This window comes from Physeter macrocephalus, chromosome 11 (assembly GCF_002837175.3).
Source record: "Physeter macrocephalus isolate SW-GA chromosome 11, ASM283717v5, whole genome shotgun sequence".
Classification (NCBI taxonomy): Eukaryota; Metazoa; Chordata; class Mammalia; order Artiodactyla; family Physeteridae; genus Physeter; species Physeter macrocephalus.
The window spans coordinates 118,475,442-118,495,807 of NC_041224.1; the positions used below are offsets into that span (position 1 = coordinate 118,475,442).

The window sequence follows — 20,366 nt, forward strand, 5'->3', positions numbered from 1 at the left end:
CGTGGGATCCTCCCAGACCGGGGCGCGAACCCGGTTCCCCTGCATCGGCAGGCGGACGCGCAACCACTGCGCCACCAGGGAAGCCCCAGGCGGATTCTTAAACACTGCACCACCAGGGAAGCCCCAGGTATCTTGTTTTAAACAAGTTGGGTTTTGAGGTACCATGTGTCTCAATGTGAAAAATGTCATATATGCGATTAGAGAAGACTCGGCACCATAGAAGGATCCAGCTAGAGACCTAGTTTTGAGGAAATATCAGCACAGAGGGGGCTGTTGAATGAGTTCACCCTCCTAGCAGCCTTACAGAGAACTCATTTTGTCTATGACTCTTCAGGTAAACTGTAGAAATTACAGTTTAGGAGGCTTGCTCAGTGTCTGAGGGGAAAAAAAAAGTACTCAAAAGGTCAGGAGGAGTTGGTGCTGAGGATGAGGACCTAAATCAGAAGCAAGGGACAACTTTTATCAGTACACTTGGGAATCAGCCAGAGCTGGAAAGTACCCCGTGTGCCAGAGATGATGTCTGCACTTAGTATTTTCTTAATCGAATTTCAGTTTTGAATTTTCTTTTTCAGTAATGAAATAGAAGTTTATTTTAAAAAAAACACTCTTGAGAAATCGGAACTTCCATAAGAAACTCCTTAGGAGGCTCTTACAAAATTTTTTCTTTTAAATGGAAAGTGAGTTTAAGAGAAAATACATTAAAGAGGTAAGAATCCCTACTTCACTATTCATTACAGCTGGTATATTGAAGTGCCAGAAATCTTGGTATAGCTGGCCTTCCTGGCGCACAAACTACTGGGCAGAGGGGGCGGGCGACACTAGCTTAACATCTGTTTTGCATTTTATATTCACTAAATAGGAGCGTGCCTTGAGGTAGGTCAAAATAGGCACATTTTAGAGTTCCAAAAGCCACCTGCTGTTCTCCCGGAGCTATCTCGCCTGCTTGGGAAATATTCTCATTAGTTCATCTAAGGCCGGCCTGCTATGATCCTTTCCCTTTGGTTCTTGTTCATTATCGATCAAGGCTACTGATTGCTGTATTATACCTATATTTCAACCCCAGTTCCACTTTTAAGACAAAACTTTCGGGGGCTATTGGCCAAAGAAAGATCTTGCCTGGCCAGAAGAAAACTCTGCTCTGGAGTGGCTAGCAGAACCCGCTCCCTTCTGTACCTGAAATTAACGGCTGCTGCGGGAGCAGCTGCAATCCATTTATTTCTCCCTCTAGTAGCAGGAAGCAAAGTGGTTGGGTAAAGAGGTTAGAAGAACGCCAGCAAGCCAGAGCCAGGCTGGATATACAGGTGCCAAAACTAACGAGAGACTTGTTAAATACGCGATCCCACAGACAGGCAACTCACTACTCCTGGCCCCGGAAACCTTTTTTGTTCTTGCTATAGTCAATTCATTCTCTAGATGAAAGCTCTATAAACCGCCTCAACGAGAACTTCACCAGCCATCTTAAACCCGCCCACACATGGGGCTGGCGCATGCGCACATCGAAAACCTTTGGTCCTCTCTCCCCACCCTCCACTAGAGGCGGGGCCTTGGAGTTCTCAGGCGCGCGCGAACTGACGCTAGAATCATGACTTCGGGGCGCAAGAGCGGACGAAGCCCGCCAGTGCCCCGGAAGCAGTCGCTGCAATTTCCGGAGGGGCTTGTACACCTGGTGCGGGAGCTACGGGGCCCCAGGATTGTTCTTGGAGTACTGGTGCACCATGTCCCGTGGCTCCAGCGCTGGTTTTGACCGCCACATTACCATTTTTTCCCCTGAGGGCCGGCTCTACCAAGTAGGTGAGTGAACCGGGTTTGCCTTTGGTCCACTCGAATTGCTCTGTCATGGTACGGCCTGGAGCAGGAAGCCGCGGCCGGAGTTTAGTCCCGGGCTGAAGCATGGCCGGAGCTGGGACGGGAGGAGGGCCGAGGCCAGGTCGAGTCCCGTGATGTTCCCACCGGTATCTGCAGGCAGGGATGGGAGCCCGAAGGCTGAAGGCCTCGGGCTCTCCAGGGCAAGGGGCCACACTGCCTGGACACTGTAAAGCGTTAAGGAAAGTAGAGCTGTTTGACGTGAGTGGGCCCAACGTCTATAATCCTCTAATGGGTAATTGGTTCCTTGACCTTCCAATTAAAACGTCCCCCCGCCGTTTTCCTTTGTTTGCAGCATGGACTTCTTGGTCCTGTGGTTAATTCCGCGTAGGCATTCAGAGCCTTCTGTGTGCCAGACGCTGTGCTGGTCCTGAGGGATGCAAAGATGTCACACCCTCACCTATACTGAAGCTCACAGCTTAAAGGGCGTGACAGATACGTAAACAAACGGATAAAAAGAAAAATAAAAAGTGCCAAATTACAAATACCTACGGAGTTCAGGACATCTTTGAAAAACTGGTGGTAGGGTGAGTGGCTGTCAGTTCTAGAGCTGCTCTTGAAACTAGCATCTTCTCTTAACCCACATCAGTTTGAATGCTACTATAGTTTAAAAGCTGGTTCTGGACTGTAGATGAGGTATGGTGAACTAGCTGTTTCCTGAACAGCTTCAACGGAAATAAACCCTAAAGTAGTTACACTTGTTCAGTATAGTAGTATATTTTGTTGGATCGAAAAGGTGTCAGGGTTTAGGTTATGATTATAACCCCGGACCCTTAACCTCTTGCTCTGGAGAATTCAGTATCAGGAGAACCTGATTTACAACTGGCCGGTGATGGTTTCATTTTTGAGTGATTTAGCACCTCAGTGCCTTGGCGAGGACAGTGATAAAATCGTCTGTGCTTGGAAATCATAAGGAGAGAGTTGGCCTATAAATGAGGTTCTCTTCACCTGTAAATTTTAGAAATAAAGATAACTTGGAATGAAAGTAGTCTACTATATGGCTACATACTGGATATAACGTAGCAAGAAACAACATCATATTGGTTAATTCAGTAACCCCTTAACTCATCCCCAACTGAAAAATATGACCTAAGATAGAACAGAGAGATGATAACTGTATCTTCAAGGAAGTTTCATTTTTAAAGTTTCATTCCTGAGTTTTAAAGACTTTTTCTATATTAAACTATGCTTTGAATGTTCTATTTTATGGTTTTTAATATGCAAACAGGAAAAGTCACTTAGACCTACACTTTGCTTTTGTATACTGTATTGTGAAATCTAGCCATAAAGCATAGGCTTTAACGCTTCCCAGATTTGGTGAGTAGAGAGGCTGAATGTAGTGTCATTTTGATGGTTTTAAAAGATTCAGAATAGAACATGTAGTTCAAAACAAGTTAAATATCTAGACAGAATAATTTTAAGCTCTGTCTTGTTGTATAACACACTCCCTCAGCTACTTAGGGCACTAATTAGACATGGCTAGGAAAAGGAAAGTGAAAGAATAGTTAGTATGAGCAAGCAGTATAGTGGTGAAGAGTTCAGGCCCTGGAGCCATACCTGGATTCAAAGTCCTGCTCTCCTCATTACTAGCTCACCTGGGCAAGTGATATAACTTTAGCCTTAGTTTCTGTTTACAAAGTTGGCCTAATAATTCCTTCCTTATATGGTTGTTTTGAGGATTAAATAAAACGATATATGTAGAGTGCTTAGCACAGTATTAAGTCCTCAGTAAATGTTATTTTTTGTTTGATTCCTTGGCCGATTTTATTTTTGGTCTATTAAATTAGTAGCTCTATTTTCTTCTTTCATTGTCCATCCATGCTTGATTCTCTAGTGAAATACATGTACATTGTCATAATGTTGTAAGTACTGTTTATTAGTTTATAAACTTTAGAATCTGCCAAAGACAAAACGTATAAGAATTATAAAGTGCAAATTGTTAACCATAACAGTGGAAAAATAATATAAGAAAAATGGAGAGATGACAAGGGAATGGAAAGATTAATGGAAAGGCACCTATGCTCCTCATCTTCCGTAGCTGGGGTTCAAAAGATAAATGTAGTCTAAAGTTGATAAATTTAAAAATTAGAGGTATAAATTTAAAGTTACAATGCTAACTATAATCATAAACAAACTGTTGGCAGTGTTTGTTCCCAAGAAGTAGAGAGAAAGATTTTTGATTGTTACCTGTACCTTGAAAATTTTCTCTCAATGAATGTATTCAAGGGGTAGGGGGGGTGTGTGTGTGTATAGAAAAACTGTAGCGCTGTATACAGAGCACTTATCAGTGGGGAAACGAAGGCCCATAAGCCTGACTACTTTCAGGCCTCTCCTGCTTGCAGGTTTTTTTGTTTGTTTGTTTTGCGGTACGCGGGCCTCTCACTGTTGTGGCCTCTCCCGTTGCGGAGCACAGGCTCCGGACGCGCAGGCTCAGCGGCCATGGCTCACGGGCCCAGCCGTTTCGCGGCATGTGGGATCTTCCCGGACCGGGGCACGAACCCGTGTCCCCTGCATCGGCAGGCGGACTCCCAACCACTGCGCCACCAGGGAAGCCCTGCTTGCAGGTCTTTTGCTGGATATGCCTGGCAAGGGAGGTAGAAGCAGTCACTTGAATTTGCCTCCCAGATGAAAGTGAGCACTGCTTGGTTGCTTCTAAGAAGGGAGCATGCTGATAATGATAGGAAAGAAATGGTCTGGTAGAGACAGACTGGAGAGGACAGTTTTCTAATCTGGAAGTGGTACTGTGTACTGAAGCCAGGATTCCTGGGGAGTCCTTGCGCCACACCAACTAGGAAAACTTTCTACATATGTAAAATAGAGATAATAATTCCACTTACCTTATAGGTCTCTAAGGATTTAATGAGTTAATAGATGTAAAGTACTGAGTGTCACATAGTAAGTGCTCAGTAAAATGTTTCTGTGAGGGATGCTGTCAAGAAGAAACAAGTAGCTGATAAAAATGGAATCAGGAGTTTCAAAAATAAATGGACTGAGAAGTACTTACTGTTTGCCTCTTTTGCTGTTAAAAAAAATTCTTGTTTTAAAGTAGTGTTTCTCAACCCAGACTTCTCATGCCCTCTTGAATCTGATTTGAAATTAAATGTGTATATGTATACATACGTGTATATATATATATTCATAAATACATACATATTCAAACTACACAAAAATAATGGGATCAAACACTGCTATGTTTTCAACTTCATATCCCCCCCCCCGACACACTCACAAACGCCAAGATTTCTGATGACCCCACCTGCTTGAACATCACCATTTTAAGGAGTGTAATATTTGGAGGCACTGTGAAATGAGACACACTTCCTGCTTAAGTTACAAGGTTAGGGAAAGACAGAATGGCAGTTTCAAAAAACCTTAACAAAAAGTTTCTAGTCGTACAGCATTCAAATTGAATGTAGACATATCCTGCAGAATACCTGCCTTACCCCAGTAAAACATCTCTTATTTTTTTGATAACCAAACTTCGAAGAATGTATGGAGCATACATTATGTTTCCAGCCCATGTTTATATGGGAAAAAAATCATATTTTCCAAAATTCAGTACAGGTTTTTGTTTGTTTTTAAACGTCTATTAATTTTTTCCCAGTCTTGTAAGTTAGAAGTCTGGTAGGCTTAGGGTCACATAGGCTGAAAATTAAGGTGTCATTAGGGCTGCAATTCTCTCTTTTTTTTTTTTTTAATTTTAGATTTGTGTTTTATTGGGGTAACATTGGCTTATAACATTAAGTTTCATGTGTACAACATTTGTTTCTATTTCCGTATACCCTACATCATGCTGAGCACCAAAAATTCCATCTCAGTACAGCATTTTAGACAGAATTATGGGTGGGATAAATCTTGAGTTACATTCCTATAATTGGCAGAATTTCAGAATCACCTGTAGACGCTTCGAAATGAGCATCCATAAATGGGACGTACATCGCTGCTGTCGCTAGCATCACACTGAGCAGCTCATACTGTGAGCCATTGTCGGGCATTGTGTGCTTGTCCTGAACATTTTGTCACAGTACCTTTTATTTAGCCCCTATTTTATCCTAGTGTTATACGAATGAGTCCTGGAAAAGTTGGGAAAGTGTGGAAAGTGTTGAGGAAAATTGTAGAGGAGGAAGCAGAGTGTGTAAGAGATTACTGTGGAAAAGAGGTCTCTATATACAAACAGCTGTTTATTAACCATTTTATTTGTAATCAGGGAAGCAGTTTTCATTCTAACCTGTTTGTTGTTAGGTTGAACCTTGTGAAACTGCTGGTGTTTGACTGGTTTTTACCTATAAAAATAGCTCTTTTGTGTGGTTCAATCTAATACATAGATGATAATAGGTAATTTACTATGTATTTAAGTTACTAATTAAGAAATTTAATATGTAACTTAAATCCATTATAATCTTTCCCATTTAAAATAATAAATCCATTATAGTTTTTCCCATTTAAAAAATGAGAAATGGGCTATCATTTTCCTGCATAATCTTGGACATTCAATAACAGGTTACTGAGATTAACATAACAATGTTTGCTAGTTTTGTAAGTTTCTGAAATTTTATCCAAAAAAACAAATCTTTAGTAATGGAGATAAAGCGTTTAATTATTATTTCTGACATGTGAATTCTGGCTTTTAAAAACTAAACATGCCTTTTAAATGCTGCCTATAAACTATTTTCTCTTAATTGGGCTTCATGCTCACCTCTGCTATATGTGTGATATTACTTTTTACTCTCCCAGTGTTCCTTTAGAAGATACTTTTTAGTTATTGTCTCTAGATTCTTTACTTGGCAGTTTCCATTTTTGTGGAAATTATTGTAACATATATTTTATGGTGGTATTATTTAAATTAAAATTTTTTTAATTAAAAAATTTTTTTAGTTGAGGTATAGTTGGCGAACAATATTATATAAGTTTCAGGTGTACAGCATGGTAATTCACAATTTTTAAAGGTTATACCCCGTTTATAGTTATTATAAAATATTGGCTATATTCCCTGTGCTGTACAATATGTGTCTTTGTAGCTTATTTATTTTATGCTGGTGGTAGTGTTATAATGGGGATTCATTTACACAAAATTTTATTGAAAATTACAGTGCAGTGCACCATGGTAAGTACTAAAATATCTGTGCAAAAAAGGCTACTTTAGGAAGTGACACTCACAGGGAGAGCCAGGAAAGTTTCCTCAGAGAATATAAATTGATCTACATGGAGATTAGATAAGGAAATTCAGGGAGACCAGTGTATTGGTCAGTCAGCATGGTTGGAGCAGACAGTGATAACTGGAAGAGTAGATTGTAGCAAAATTTTGAAAAGATTTGGATGCCATGCTAGAGTTTGGACTTTGTCCCATAGGTTTTGGACATAGCCAGCAGAAATCTTTAAGAACGACAAAATTATTAAGTAAAATAGAAGAGCTGAGTGTAGAACTAGAGTAGAAAGGGACAGATGACAGGAAGACCACTTTGGAGAGGCTTGTTCAGTAATCCATATAAGTCCTAACGAGTGAGTTAAGGTATTGAGAGAGAAAGGCTGGAGAATGGGAGATTCTTGAGTTTTATCTTTAAAAATTTTATTATGGAAAATTTCAAACCAAAGTAGGTAGAATAATACAATGACCCACATGTATCCATAATCCAGCTTCAGCGGTCGTCAGCATTTTATTAATCTTGTTTTCCCATATACTTTTCCCCTCTCTGCTGGAGTATTTTAAAGCAAATCCTAGATACGAGTGGACATTTCTCTGATGAGAGAGAAGTGAAGAGTCAAAAATGGTACCCAGCTTGAAAACTTGAGTGGTTAGTAATTTGAGATAAGGAGTATAAAAAAAGAAGGAGGTTTATAGAGAAGAGGAGTTTAATTTCAGACATGCCTGTGGGAGAAATAGGCATTTGCAAATGTGGGTTCAGAGCTAAAGATGACATAGTTAGTGGTGATTATATAGGATAAAATCATCCAGTGATAGGGAGAAATGATAGAATTCTGGGGGATACCAGTATTTAAGGAGTCAGCTGAAGAGATGGAAGCAGTGAAGGAGACTGGAAAGTAGGAGATGAAGAGCAGGAATGAGATATATATATTTATTGGCCGCACCACGTGGCATGTGGGATCCTAGTTCCCCGCCAGGGATGGAACCTATGCCCCATGCGGTGGAAGCGTGGAGTCTCAACCACTGGCCGCCAGAGAAGTCCAGGAATGATATACTTTTTTTAAAAATTATTATTTATTTATTTGGCTGTGCTGGGTCTTCGTTGCGGTGCGCGGGCTACTCAGTGCGGTGCCTTCTCTTGTTGCGGAGCACAGGCTCTCGGCCACGTGGGCTTCAGTAGTTGCAGCACGCAGGCTCAGTAGTTGTGGCTCACAGGCTCCAGAACATAGGCTCAGTAGTTGTGGCCATGGGCTTAGTTGCTCCGCGGCACGTGTGATCTCCCCGGACCAGGGCTCGAACCTGTGTCCCCTGCATTGGCAGGTGGATTAACCACTGCACCACCGGGGAAGTCCCAGGAATGATATTATTAACTAAGAACTTTAAATTAAATTAAAAATTCAGTTCCTTCATTGCACTAGCCATATTTCAAGTGTTCAGTAGCCACATATGGCTAATGGCTATTATATTGGACCAGGCAAATATAGAACACACTGCCATTATCGCAGAAAGTTCTGTTGGACAGCACTACTCTATATAGAGAGGGAGAGAGGACTAGGACTCCTTTAATGAATCCTGGCTAATTCATAGGCTCATTGTCTATTGAGAAACATTTTCTATGTGTAAAAAAAATTTTTTTTTTATTTTGTGGGACAAAATTTTATTATATGGTGAGGGCTGTAGCTCTTTCTTTTGTGGCCTTTTATCTTTTGCATTATTAAAGCAGACCAGATAAGTAATGCACATGAGTGAAACCGGCTGATGAGATAGGAGGAGGAGTGATGGGAACTGTGAAAAACTGCAAAACACATGCCAGCCCTTGATGATTTTTCCTCTGCAGGACAGTTGCTATGTGGGAATGAGGGTCAAAAGATACCAGAATTTTTTTTTCTAAGAAAAACTAAACCCTGATTGTATTTTATCAGACTTTTAATTAAAATCTTTCTAGAAAACTATGTATTCTAAACCAGTTTGAGTAAGCTGGATTGGGTCCATGGCCAACCTTTGACTTAGTGTCTACCGGTTGCAAGTGTAATTTTAAAGTTCCTTGGTTCCTACTTTCTTCAACTATCCATTTTGGTGGTGGAGGGGGAAATACACATTTGAAAGTGCTAAAATTACTGGTGAGATAGGAAATACTGTGGGAATTCAGAGAAAGCGTTGAAGAGTCCCTTCTAGGACAACCAGAGAAAGTGTCCATGGGAAATGGAAGAGGCTTGAGGGGAAGGGCAGGCTTTGGCTAGGTGGAAATAAGAGTGATAGGGCAGTCCAGAGAGGACTTGAAGCAGCAAAGAGATGGGTGTGGGAAGGGTCAAGGTCTCTAAGCAAAAAGTACAGTGTAAGAGGAGAGATGGTAAAAATTGCAAACTAATAGCCCTGTATAGCCATAGATGGAATACTTTTTAGGCCAGAATTGTGTTGTGAGCAATCTGGTAATAACAGCAAGCAGTTGAAAATGTGGAACTGAAATTAGGTGAGATCAAGCATGGTGACCCAGATATATATCTGTATGGAAGTGATTGTCCCTAATGTTTCTTTATCTCTATAATATATAGAGTGGTAACTCTTCTTTTATTCCTGATAACTGGTCATTTGTATTCTCTTATTTTCTTAGTCTGGCTAGAGGTTTGTTTGAGTTTCCTGTGGCTGCTGTAACAAATCACCACAAACTTGGAGGCTTAACACAACAGAATTTATTCTCTCACACTTCTGGAGGCCCGAAGTCTGAAATCTGTATCACCTGACCAACATCTAGCTGTCCAGCAGGGCCATGCTCTCTCTGGAGGCTCTAGGGAAGAATGCATTCCTTGTCTCGTCCACTTCAAGAGGCTGCCAGCATTTCTTGGCTTGCGGCTGCATCACTCATCTTCAAGACCAGCATTTTCAAATCTGTCTGCTCCCTCTTCATAGCACCTTCTGCTCTGTGTGTATAAAGTTTCCCTCTGTCTCTTCATAGGAATGCATTTAGGGCCCACCAGGATAATCTCCCCATCTCAAGATTAACTTAATCACATGTGCAAAGATCTCTCTCTCTTTTTTGGGGGGGTGGGGGGGCTATATATGGCAGTATTTGCAGATTCCAGGGATTAGGACATGGATATCATTTGGGGACCGTTTTTCAACACACCAAAAGGCTTATAATTTTTTTGTTTTTTTTGTTTTTTGTTTGGCTGCGCCTTGCAGTACGCGCGATCTTAGTTCCCTGACCAGGGATTGAACCCATGCCCCCTGCATTGGGAGTGCAGAGTCTTAACCACTGGACTGCCAGGGAAGTCCCGTTGGTTTATTGGTTTTTGTTCAAAGAATCAATTTTTGACTTTGTTCATGTTCTCTTCTTTGTCTATTTCATTCATTTCTGATCTTTATTATTTCTTTTCTTCTAATCTGGGTTTACTTTGCCCTTTTCTAGCTTCTTAAAGTGGAAACTTAGGTTTGCAGTGTAGGACTGAGGGCCCCAACTACCTTCTGGCTGTTCACCAGAGGCCACTGGTGGTTCTTGCCACATAGCTACTTATCAAGCCAGCAAGAAGAATCTCAAGAGTGAGTCTGCTAGCAAGGTGGAATCTTATATAATGTAATCAGTAGAGTGCCATCCCATCACCTTTGCCATATTTAGTTTGTTAGAAGGAAGTTAAGAGATCTTGCCCACACTCGGGAGGGGATTACACAAAGATGTGAACACCAGGAGGCAGGTATTGTGGAGGGGAGGCCACCTTAGGATCTGTCCACCATAGCAGTAAAATTCCTTCTGAACACTTTTAGCTGCATCCTACAAGTTTTGATACATTTTTATTACCATTCAGTTCAAAATATTTAAAAATTTCCCTGGTGATTACTTCTTTGACGCATGGATTATTTAGAAGTGTGGTTTTAAATTTTCAAATTAAAAATTTTCCCTAAGTATAGGGATTTCAGCACTTTAAAAATTGAGACTTGTTTTATGGCCTAACATATGGTCTGTCTTGGTAAATGTACCATGTACTGTTAATACCATGTGCCTGTGTATTTTTCAGTTACTGCCAATAGTATTCTACAGATACCAGCTAGGTCAGGGTGGTTGATGGTGTAGTTCATATCATGCATGTCTACTTTTTTGGTGTTTGTATGTTTCTAGCGGTTGCTAAGTGTCAGTGTTAAAATCTTTAACTGGGTGTGATTGTCCATTTCCTTTTTTAATTTGGTCAATCTTCCTTTCATGTATTTTGAAGTAGTCTTAAAAGGTGTGTATACATTTATGAGTGTTATGTCTTCTTATGAATTGATTCTTCTATCATTTTGAAATGTTCCTCTTTATTTCTGATAATACTCTTTGTCTTGAAGTCTACTTTATCTGATATTAATATAGTCCCTCCAACTTTCTGATGCTTACTTTTATATGGTATATGTTTTTTCCTCCATTTATTAGTGTGTCTCCAGTAGGCAGCATATATTTGAGTCTTGCTTTTCTATCCATTCTGACAATTTCTGCTTTTTTTTAAATCTTAATTTAAAATTTTTTAATTTGAATTTTATGTATTCATTTATTTTTTATACAGCAGGTTCTTATTAGTTATCTATTTTATACATAATAGTGTATGTATGTCAATCCCAATCTCCCAATTCATCCGACCACCACCACTCCCCTCCTCTGCTTTTCCCGCTTGGTGTCCATACTTTTGTTCTCTACATCTGTCAGTTTCTTTTAATTGGAGTATTTCATCCATTAGCATTTATTTATTTATCTATCTGTCTATTTATTTATTTATGGCTGCATTGGGTCTTTGTTGATGCGCGCGGGCTTTCTCTAGTTGGGACGAGTGGGGGCTATTCGTCTTTGCGGTGTGCAGGCTTCTCATTGTGGTGGCTTTTCTTGTTGCGGAGCATGGACTCTAGGCACACGGGCTTCAGTAGTTGTAGCACTTGGGCTCAGTAGTGGTGGTGCATGGGCTTAGTGGCTCAGAAGCATCTTCCCGGACCAGGGCTCGAACCCCTGTCCCCTGCATTGGCAGGAGGATTCTTAACCATTGCACCACCAGGGAAGCCCCTTAATATTGTTTATTTGTGCGGCTTGAACCCGTGTCCCCTGCATTGGCAGGCAGATTCTTAACCACTGAGCCACCAGGGAAGTCCCCTCATCCATTAGCATTTAATGCAGTTGTTGACATGGTTAGATTTAAATTTACTATTTTATTTATTTCTGTTTGTCTTTGTTTTGTTTGTTTGTTCCCCAGTACCTCCTCCCTTGCCCCCTTTTCAATTATTTGAACAGTTTTTAGAATTTCATTTTAATCTATTAGCCTTTTGGCTACTTCTTAGCATCCTTTAGTGTTGTTCTAAGGATTATGATATACCTGCTTAACTTCTCCCAGTCTTAGAGTTAATATTTCTCATTTCACATAAAATGTGCAAGCCTTGAAACATTGAAAGTCCATTTACTCCCTTTTTTATAAGTAATACATGTACATATTTCATAAACTCCACAAATGTAACTTTTGTTAAGTATTTTATATATAAATAAAACAGATCTATTTATTTATTTATTTTTTGCTGTGTTGGGTCTTCCTTGCTGCGCGAGGGCTTTTCTCTAGTTGGGGCAAGCAGGGGCTACTCTTCATTGCAGTGTGTGGGCTTCTCATTGCGGTGGTTTCTCTTGTTGCAGAGCATGGGCTCTAGGCACATGGGCTTCAGTAGTTGTGGCACGCGGGCTCAGTAGTTGTGGCACGCGGGCTCAGTAGTTGTGGCTTGTGGGCTCTAGAGCGCAGGCTCAGTAGTTGTGGTGCACGGGCTTAGTTGTTCCACGGCATGTGGGATCTTCCCTGACCAGGGCTTAAACCCGTGTCTCCTGCATTGGCAGGTGGATTCTTAACCACTGTGCCACCAAGGAAACCCTTGTTAGGTATTTTTAAAGAATTAAAGAGAATAAAATAGTCTTTTATATTTATCCAGATATTTACCATTTTTTGATGTTCCTCATTTCTAAAGATTGGAGTTTTCTTTTGGTATCATTTTCTTTCGGCCCAAAGAACTTCTTTTAGTGTTTTTGTTGCAAGTCTGAAAGTATCTTTATTTTACTTTCATTCTTGAAGGATGTTTTTATTGGATATAGAATTCTGAATTGATGATTTTTCTTTCCACACATTAAGGATGTTCCACTGTCTTCAGGTGCAATCATGGAATTCAAATCATTGTTCTCTTGTGTATAATCTGTTCTTTTTCTCTGTTTTCAAATTTTTCTCTGCTTTTGGTTTTCAGGAATTTGACTATAATGAGCACAGGTGTGGTTTTCTTTGTATTTATCCTGCTTGGGGTTCACTGGTTCTTCAGTATGAAATTTTATGTCTTTTGCCTAATTTGGAGCATTTTAGCCATTATTTCTAAAGATTTTATTTTATTTTTTTTTTGGTCTTGTGCTTTCCTCTCCATATGGGACTCCAGTTACACACATTATACCTTTCGATGTTGACCCACAGACTTATTTTGTTAAATCTGTTTTCTCTTGTTTAAAATTGGATAGGGAATTCCCTGGTGGTCCAGTGGTTAGGACTGTGCTTCCACTGCAGGAGGCTCGGGTTCGATCCCTGGTCTGGGAACTAAGATCCTGCATGCCGTGCAGCATGGCCAAAAAAGAATTAAAAAGGGATAGTTTGATTCATTTTCATATATCTCCATTCTGCAGTTAAGTTCACTTGGTGAATTTTTAAATTTTAGGTATTGTATTTTTCAGTTCTATAATTTCTATTTGGTTCTTTTGTACTTTACTGAGATTTCTTATTTCATCTTGAATATTTTTCATTATGTCATTGAACATAGTTTTAATAACTTTGCCTGCTAATACAACATCTGGGTCATCTCAGGGTTGGTCTCTTCTAAGTAGATCATGTTTAACTATGTTTGGTTTGGTTTGGTTTGTTTTCTTTTTTGGTATGTTAAGTAATTCTGGATTATATCCTGGGCATTTGTGAATGTTAGGTTGTGAAGACTGGATTCTGTTATATTCCTCCAAAGAGTGTTAATTTGTTCTAGTAGGCGGTTAATTTGGGTGGCAGCTTAAATCAATTCTTTTATCCTAGCTAGGCTGCTTGGAGTCTGTCTTTTGCATGTGTGGTTATGGAATCAGCTAGAGATTTGGGCAACATAGAAGTTGGGGCTCTCCCTCTCTGGCTTTCTCCTTTCTCTCCCTCATTTTCCAGCAGCTGTGGTTACTCCCCCAAGCTGTTCTCTAGCTCTTCAGGCCAAAAGGACAGAGTTTTCTGTGGGTGTTTACCCCTGACTGGGGCCTGCATGCAAGCTTAAGTCATGAAAATGGGGAGCTTACCGCAGTCCATTGCCGTCTTCAAGCATTGCCTCCCTCTCTGGAATCTGCCTCTTTTGGCCTCTTTCTGGTGTCTTTGGGTAGTTTTGTCTAGAGTTTATAATTTACCTATGGAGGGTTGATCTGGTAGAGGCTTTATTGACCATATGAGAAACAGAACTGAGAAGCATTATGAAACATTATATTTTAGAAGTTGTTTGTGGTGTAATGGGATGGTAAAAACAAGCTGTTGTAATTAACTAGTTAAATGTAAGTTAGATCTGAGGATTTTCTTTGAGGTGATTTTTCTAGAGTCTTTTTACTCTTTTGTTCTCTTCAATATGTGGCTACTTAGAAATATTTGACAAAGGATTTTTATCACAGCTCCTATTAAAGGAAATTCTTTGGTGTCATAGGTAGTATCTTCCTCAGATGATCTTCATCACCAGTGGCTTTTTGAACCGAATAAGACCAGGCCTCAGACCTGGTGCACAGAGTAAAAGCATCTATTATGCATCAAATGTAGATAACAATTGGAGTAGTGAGTAATTTTTTTCTTTTACATTATCCTTTATATTTCCTACAGTGAGCATATATTAATTTTTGTTGCTCTTTTCCTAATTACAAAATATGTTTATATTAAGTTTAAATATTACAGAAATATACAACATAGAAAGGGATAGTCTCATCTGTAATTCTACTCTCCACAGGCAGTCATTATCAGCTAAACCACATGGTGCCAAAGTAGTTTGTTTTTATAAACCACTTCAATTCAGTTGTTTTAACATGGGAATGATTTGACAGCAGCTAGAGAAGTGCACAAGCTGAAGTTTGTTATAGATAAACTAAAGAATCCTATAGTGTAGGTAACATGAAAATTGCAAAAAACATGATCCAGAAAATTTCAACGTGGTGGGGGATAAAAGGCAAAGTAATCTAACAGCAGTTAAGGAGAAAAACAAATACCGTATGCTAACACATATATATGGAATATAAGAAAAAAAATGTCATGAAGAGATTAGTGGTAGGACGGGAATAAAACACAGACCTACTAGAGCATGGACTTGAGGACATGGGGAGGGGGAAGGGTAAGCTGTGACGAAGTCAGAGAGAGAGGGGTGGGATGGGGGGGTGGGAGGGAGGGAGACGCAAGAGGGAAGAGATATGGGAACATATGTATATGTATAACTGATTCACTTTGTTGTAAAGGAGAAACTAACACACTATTGTAAAACAGTTATACTCCAATAAAGATGTTAAAAAAAAAAAAACTGCATACGGTCAATTAGTTATTGACTAAAAGTTAACAGAAATAGTAAATCTTGAGAAAATTTAGATCACCTAAATTTGACCCAGGGAAACCAGACTTGGTAGAAATAATGGCTACAAAACAAACTTTTTAAATGATAAAATGTAATTATAAAGATTTAATATAATAAAACTTAATTAAATGTTTATTGGAAATGTGGTATTTGTACCTGATGAAAATGATCAAAATGGAAAGAAGTGGAGTTGGTTTAATTACGATTTATTATTATCATCATTATTTTGACTTTGCATGTATTGGATGGCATTCCATGTTAGTTCATAAAGCTCTTTATTTTTAATAACTATTTATTATTCCATTGTATGAATCTATGATCGTTTATTTCACCTCTTAAAAAAAACTGTTCTGTTTTCCAGAATATGCTTTTAAGGCTATTAACCAGGGTGGCCTTACATCAGTAGCTGTCCGAGGGAAAGACTGTGCAGTAATTGTCACACAGAAGAAAGTACCTGTAAGTAGTACTGCCAAGATAGCCAATTGTTGCAGAATATAATGCAAGAATGTTTCATGAGTTTGTACAAGGGTATATTATTATATATGTTAACATTATTTTTGCTTTGACCCTGCTTTCCTGTCTGTCATCCAAGAAGAATTTATTGACAATTTAACTGAGTAGACAGAATTGACAAGTTGAACTTTGTGGTATGATTATAAGCACAATGGGATTTCTAGGTCTTTTGTCTTCAGGGACCTCAAAACACACTTTGGTGAGCTATAATTCTTGCCCATAGGAAACATATCATCTGAAAAAGGAAAACAGAGTTGTGCCCCTGCCCCAATTTTTTATTGGTTTTAACTGTAAAATGAGCAGAAGACATTTATTATATAGTTTATTGTTGTCATTCCATAATATTTTTTTGTCACTACACAGAGACCTGTGATTTTTAAAATTATCTTGATTTATTTTGTTCATTAGGACAAATTATTGGATTCCAGCACAGTGACTCACTTATTCAAGATAACCGAAAACATCGGCTGCGTGATGACAGGAATGACAGGTGATTGACTTAATACCTACTTAGATTTGTTATTTTCTTCAGATTATTTTTGAGTTTTGTATTAATTTTAAAAGACTTCCTTTAGTGTCTGATTTTCAGGTGATATGAGTAGATTTGCAGTCTTCCAAGGCTAGTATCAATCTCTTCAGAGTATTGTGAGCTTTTTTGAAACCATAAGTATAATAGAATTAGATCTCTGTGCTGCAGTCAGGGAAACTGAGCTGAGGCCCCTCTCGTAGATGATTTATTTCAGATATGGTTAGTAATTTAAGGGGACATAAGTCAGTATATCTCAAACCTGGTGATAGTGACACTGGTTAGAAGTAGGTGAGAATTATAAAAATAACATTGGGTTTTTATTTTCTGAAATCAAGGGAAAATTCAAGCCCACAAAAAAAAGATCGAGAGAAACATTATTTTCTTTCTTTAAAACCTGGTCTTTGGGGAGTTATTAGACACTTTTAGAAACTATTTTGACAACTGATGAAGGGCTCAGCATAAAAGAGCAGTGCTGGATATAGCACTTCATTTTTTAAACTTTTTCCCTTTTTTGTCACGTACTTATTGCTGAGTCATTCATTATACGTTGGTGGGAGAAAAAGCCATAGTGGACCACTTCTGTTTTCCCTAAGTCATAATGGAGATATATGTATATATTGGGAAAATTATCTGAATTGAGGTTCATTCTTTCCTTCTAAAGAAGTAAACCTTTGTTTTTTATGCTCTAAGCTGACAGCAGATCCCAGGTACAGAGGGCACGCTATGAAGCAGCTAATTGGAAATACAAGTATGGTTACGAGATTCCGGTGGACATGCTGTGTAAAAGAATTGCCGATATTTCTCAGGTCTACACACAGAATGCTGAAATGAGGCCTCTTGGTTGTTGTAAGTATGCAAAGAAGTCTGCCAAATAATTGATGAATTATGATTTTTTTTTTTTTAGCGAACATGCATAAAGAAAGTTATTTCAGTAACACTTGGGTTTGGAACATGTGGTTTGGAAGTTATAAAAGGTGAAGAAATCTTTATAATAAATCAGTGATGGAAGGATAGGTTTCACAACAGTATTTTAGGCACTACCTTTAAACTTTAGATGCTATTAGGCTTTTGTAATGGAGATTCTACTGCAATTCCAGATTACTAGTTCGATGGAAATGCTGAAATTAGGCATCGTAACAATGTAGTTGTTTCTTTGGACCACCCTAAAGAATCAGGCTCACACATATATGCCTGTGATTCATATATTTAGAATAAATTTCTTCTTTAAAAAAACAAGTAAAATTTTTTTGGGAGAGGAATAAGCTTTACTGATCTGAGATTTAATGTAATAAATTAGCCTGAAAAATTCAACATGTTTGTTTCTGACATTGTGTCATTCATTTATGAGAATTAAAGCAGTCAGCGTAATGATTTTTCTTTAGCATCTGACCCTATTTTTGACCTGTCACTTAAAAATTCTCCCTTGATTTCTTCAGTGATACTCTTCTCCTCAGTTTCCTTAGCTCATCCTCTTCTACTGGTCCCTTAAATGTTGTTGCTCGTCGGGTTTCTCTCCTTGGTCCTTCTCTCCTCTTTGTTCTTCTGGGTGATCTCATCCACTTTGATAGCTTCGTTTACTACCTGTATGCCAGTCACTCCCTCATTAGCTTTAGCCCAGTCTCTTCCTTCATGTCCCACAGATACTTCAAACTTGAAATCATTGCTGTTTTCCTACTCTCATCCTCAACTTCTGTTCTACCCCCATCTCACCTTCCCTGGTCATCTGTTTAGTCATCCAGCTTTACCTTAGAATATCTGTCCCTTCCATCTCCTCTGTCACTTTTTCATTGTCTCTTGCCTCTGCCACCTAATTTACTGCCTTTCTTCCTCCTTACTCTTTCTTAGTCTGTTCCATATTCCTACATGAGTTATCATTCTAAAATCAAATTTTGTTGTTTTGTTGTTAATACGATGTGCAAGGCCCCTTACAGTTTACTCCCAAGTTGCCTCTTGGACTTGAAGCTCTGCATTTCTCTTTCGCCTGAAGCTCCTGTGATACATGGATCTTTTGTCATTCCCTGGGTGTGCCCTGACCTTTCATGTGCCTTTGTGCATGTTCCTTTTGCCTTGATTGCCCTTCATTTCCTTATCATCTGTTAAACCTGCTCATTTTGCAAGGCCCTGAAGTAAAGAAGTGTTTCTTTTTTTCCCCCCAGAGAAGTAAGTGGATCTCTCTTTTGTAGTGCCCTTGTGCTTTGTATCACAGCTCAAGTATAAAATGTAAAGAAAATTACAGGGTAACATAATATTAGAATAAAATGGATAGCTGATCACTGTCATAGTGTTTGTCAATAAAATAAGGTTCAAAATTCCTCATTACTAGACTCTATAAAACATCTATAAATGTGAATAAAGTCATTGAATAATACCAAATCTTGTAAGAAGACACTATATAAAAAAGGTTCAGGGCTTCCCTGGTGGCGCAGTGGTTGAGAGTCCACCTGCCGATGCAGGGGATGCGGATTCGTGCCCCGGTCCGGGAAGATCCCACATGCCGCGGAGCGGCTAGGCCTGTGAGCTGTGGCCGCTGAGCCTGCGCGTCCAGAGTCCGGAGCCTGTGCTCCGCAGTGGGAGAGGCCACAACAGTGAGAGGCCCGTGTACTGCAAAAAAAAAAAAAAAAAAAAAAGGTTCAAATGGGGTTGAGCCATTCTTTAAATACTTTGTTACCTGCTCTGCTGAGTAGAAAGAAGTTTGGTGGTGGTGGTTTATTTTAATTGTATGTCATTACAATAACATAATTATACAAGAAAAAGTATTTCTTGGTCAAATAAACTGAAGAACTACTAAGCTAAAGTAGGTCAACCTACAGCAGAAGATTTTAGAACATTTAATATGCTTTTGTATATTATTTTTTTCTAAAAGAAGTATGTGAAAAGTATATTTTCCAAATTTATTTGACCAGTTAACATCTTCAGGGATTAGGGTTCAAAGGAACATGCTTTGGGTAATAGCAAGTATTAGAAAATTGTAAATTACATTTGTGATCATTAAAACCTTTAAAAAATCCGTGATAAAACCTTTTGGAAAATAGAAATTTGTTTATCTGTGGTGATAACCTATGTTTTATCTGTGGTGATAACCTATGTTTTGTTATTTTCTTAAAACACATCCTTTAAAAAATATTTTTAAAAGAACAGTGAAATTGGCTAACCGGATTTTCTTTGCTTTCATGAGTTGCCTTTTCTGTAACATCATTTAATTTCCACATTTATTGAGCATTTACTGTCACACATTAAAAAACCTGTTCTCAGGAAAAAAAAAAAAATCCTAAAATAGATGGCCAGAGTAATGATTAACAACAGCTATGTGGCAATAGCAAGAGAGAAGAAATCTTGTCGTATAAAGGCATAAGATATTTAATGAGGGTCTTTCTTTCTGTTTAGGTATGATTTTAATTGGTATAGATGAAGAACAAGGCCCTCAGGTGTACAAGTGTGATCCTGCAGGTTACTACTGTGGGTTTAAAGCCACTGCAGCAGGAGTTAAACAAACCGAGTCAACCAGCTTCCTCGAAAAAAAAGTGAAGAAGAAATTTGATTGGACATTTGAACAGACAGTGGAAGTAAGTTAGCCGAAAGGAACTGACCTTTTTTTTATGCTATATAGAATAATGAGGATCACTGCAGAATTGACAATCTATAGGCTATTCCTGGGTTATGTCATGATATCCAAGTTTGTCAGGTTAATAGTAAAATTGATGTCACATGGGAACAGTGAGGACTGCTTTT

The 20,366-nt window shown here is 38.9% G+C and overlaps 1 protein-coding gene across 1 annotated transcript in view; it reads left to right on the forward strand.

Annotated features, from left to right (window-relative positions):
* The first annotated feature begins 1,592 nt into the window (after nucleotides 1-1,592).
* Nucleotides 1,593-20,366, forward strand: part of PSMA6 (proteasome 20S subunit alpha 6) — a 24,141-nt gene continuing 5,367 nt past the window's right edge. Inside the window, exons 1-5 of the mRNA XM_024118318.3 lie at nucleotides 1,593-1,791; nucleotides 15,957-16,051; nucleotides 16,517-16,598; nucleotides 17,328-17,483; nucleotides 20,022-20,200. Coding sequence (XP_023974086.1) covers nucleotides 1,716-1,791; nucleotides 15,957-16,051; nucleotides 16,517-16,598; nucleotides 17,328-17,483; nucleotides 20,022-20,200 — 588 coding nt within the window. The 5' untranslated portion in view covers nucleotides 1,593-1,715. The remainder of the gene's footprint in view (nucleotides 1,792-15,956; nucleotides 16,052-16,516; nucleotides 16,599-17,327; nucleotides 17,484-20,021; nucleotides 20,201-20,366) is intronic.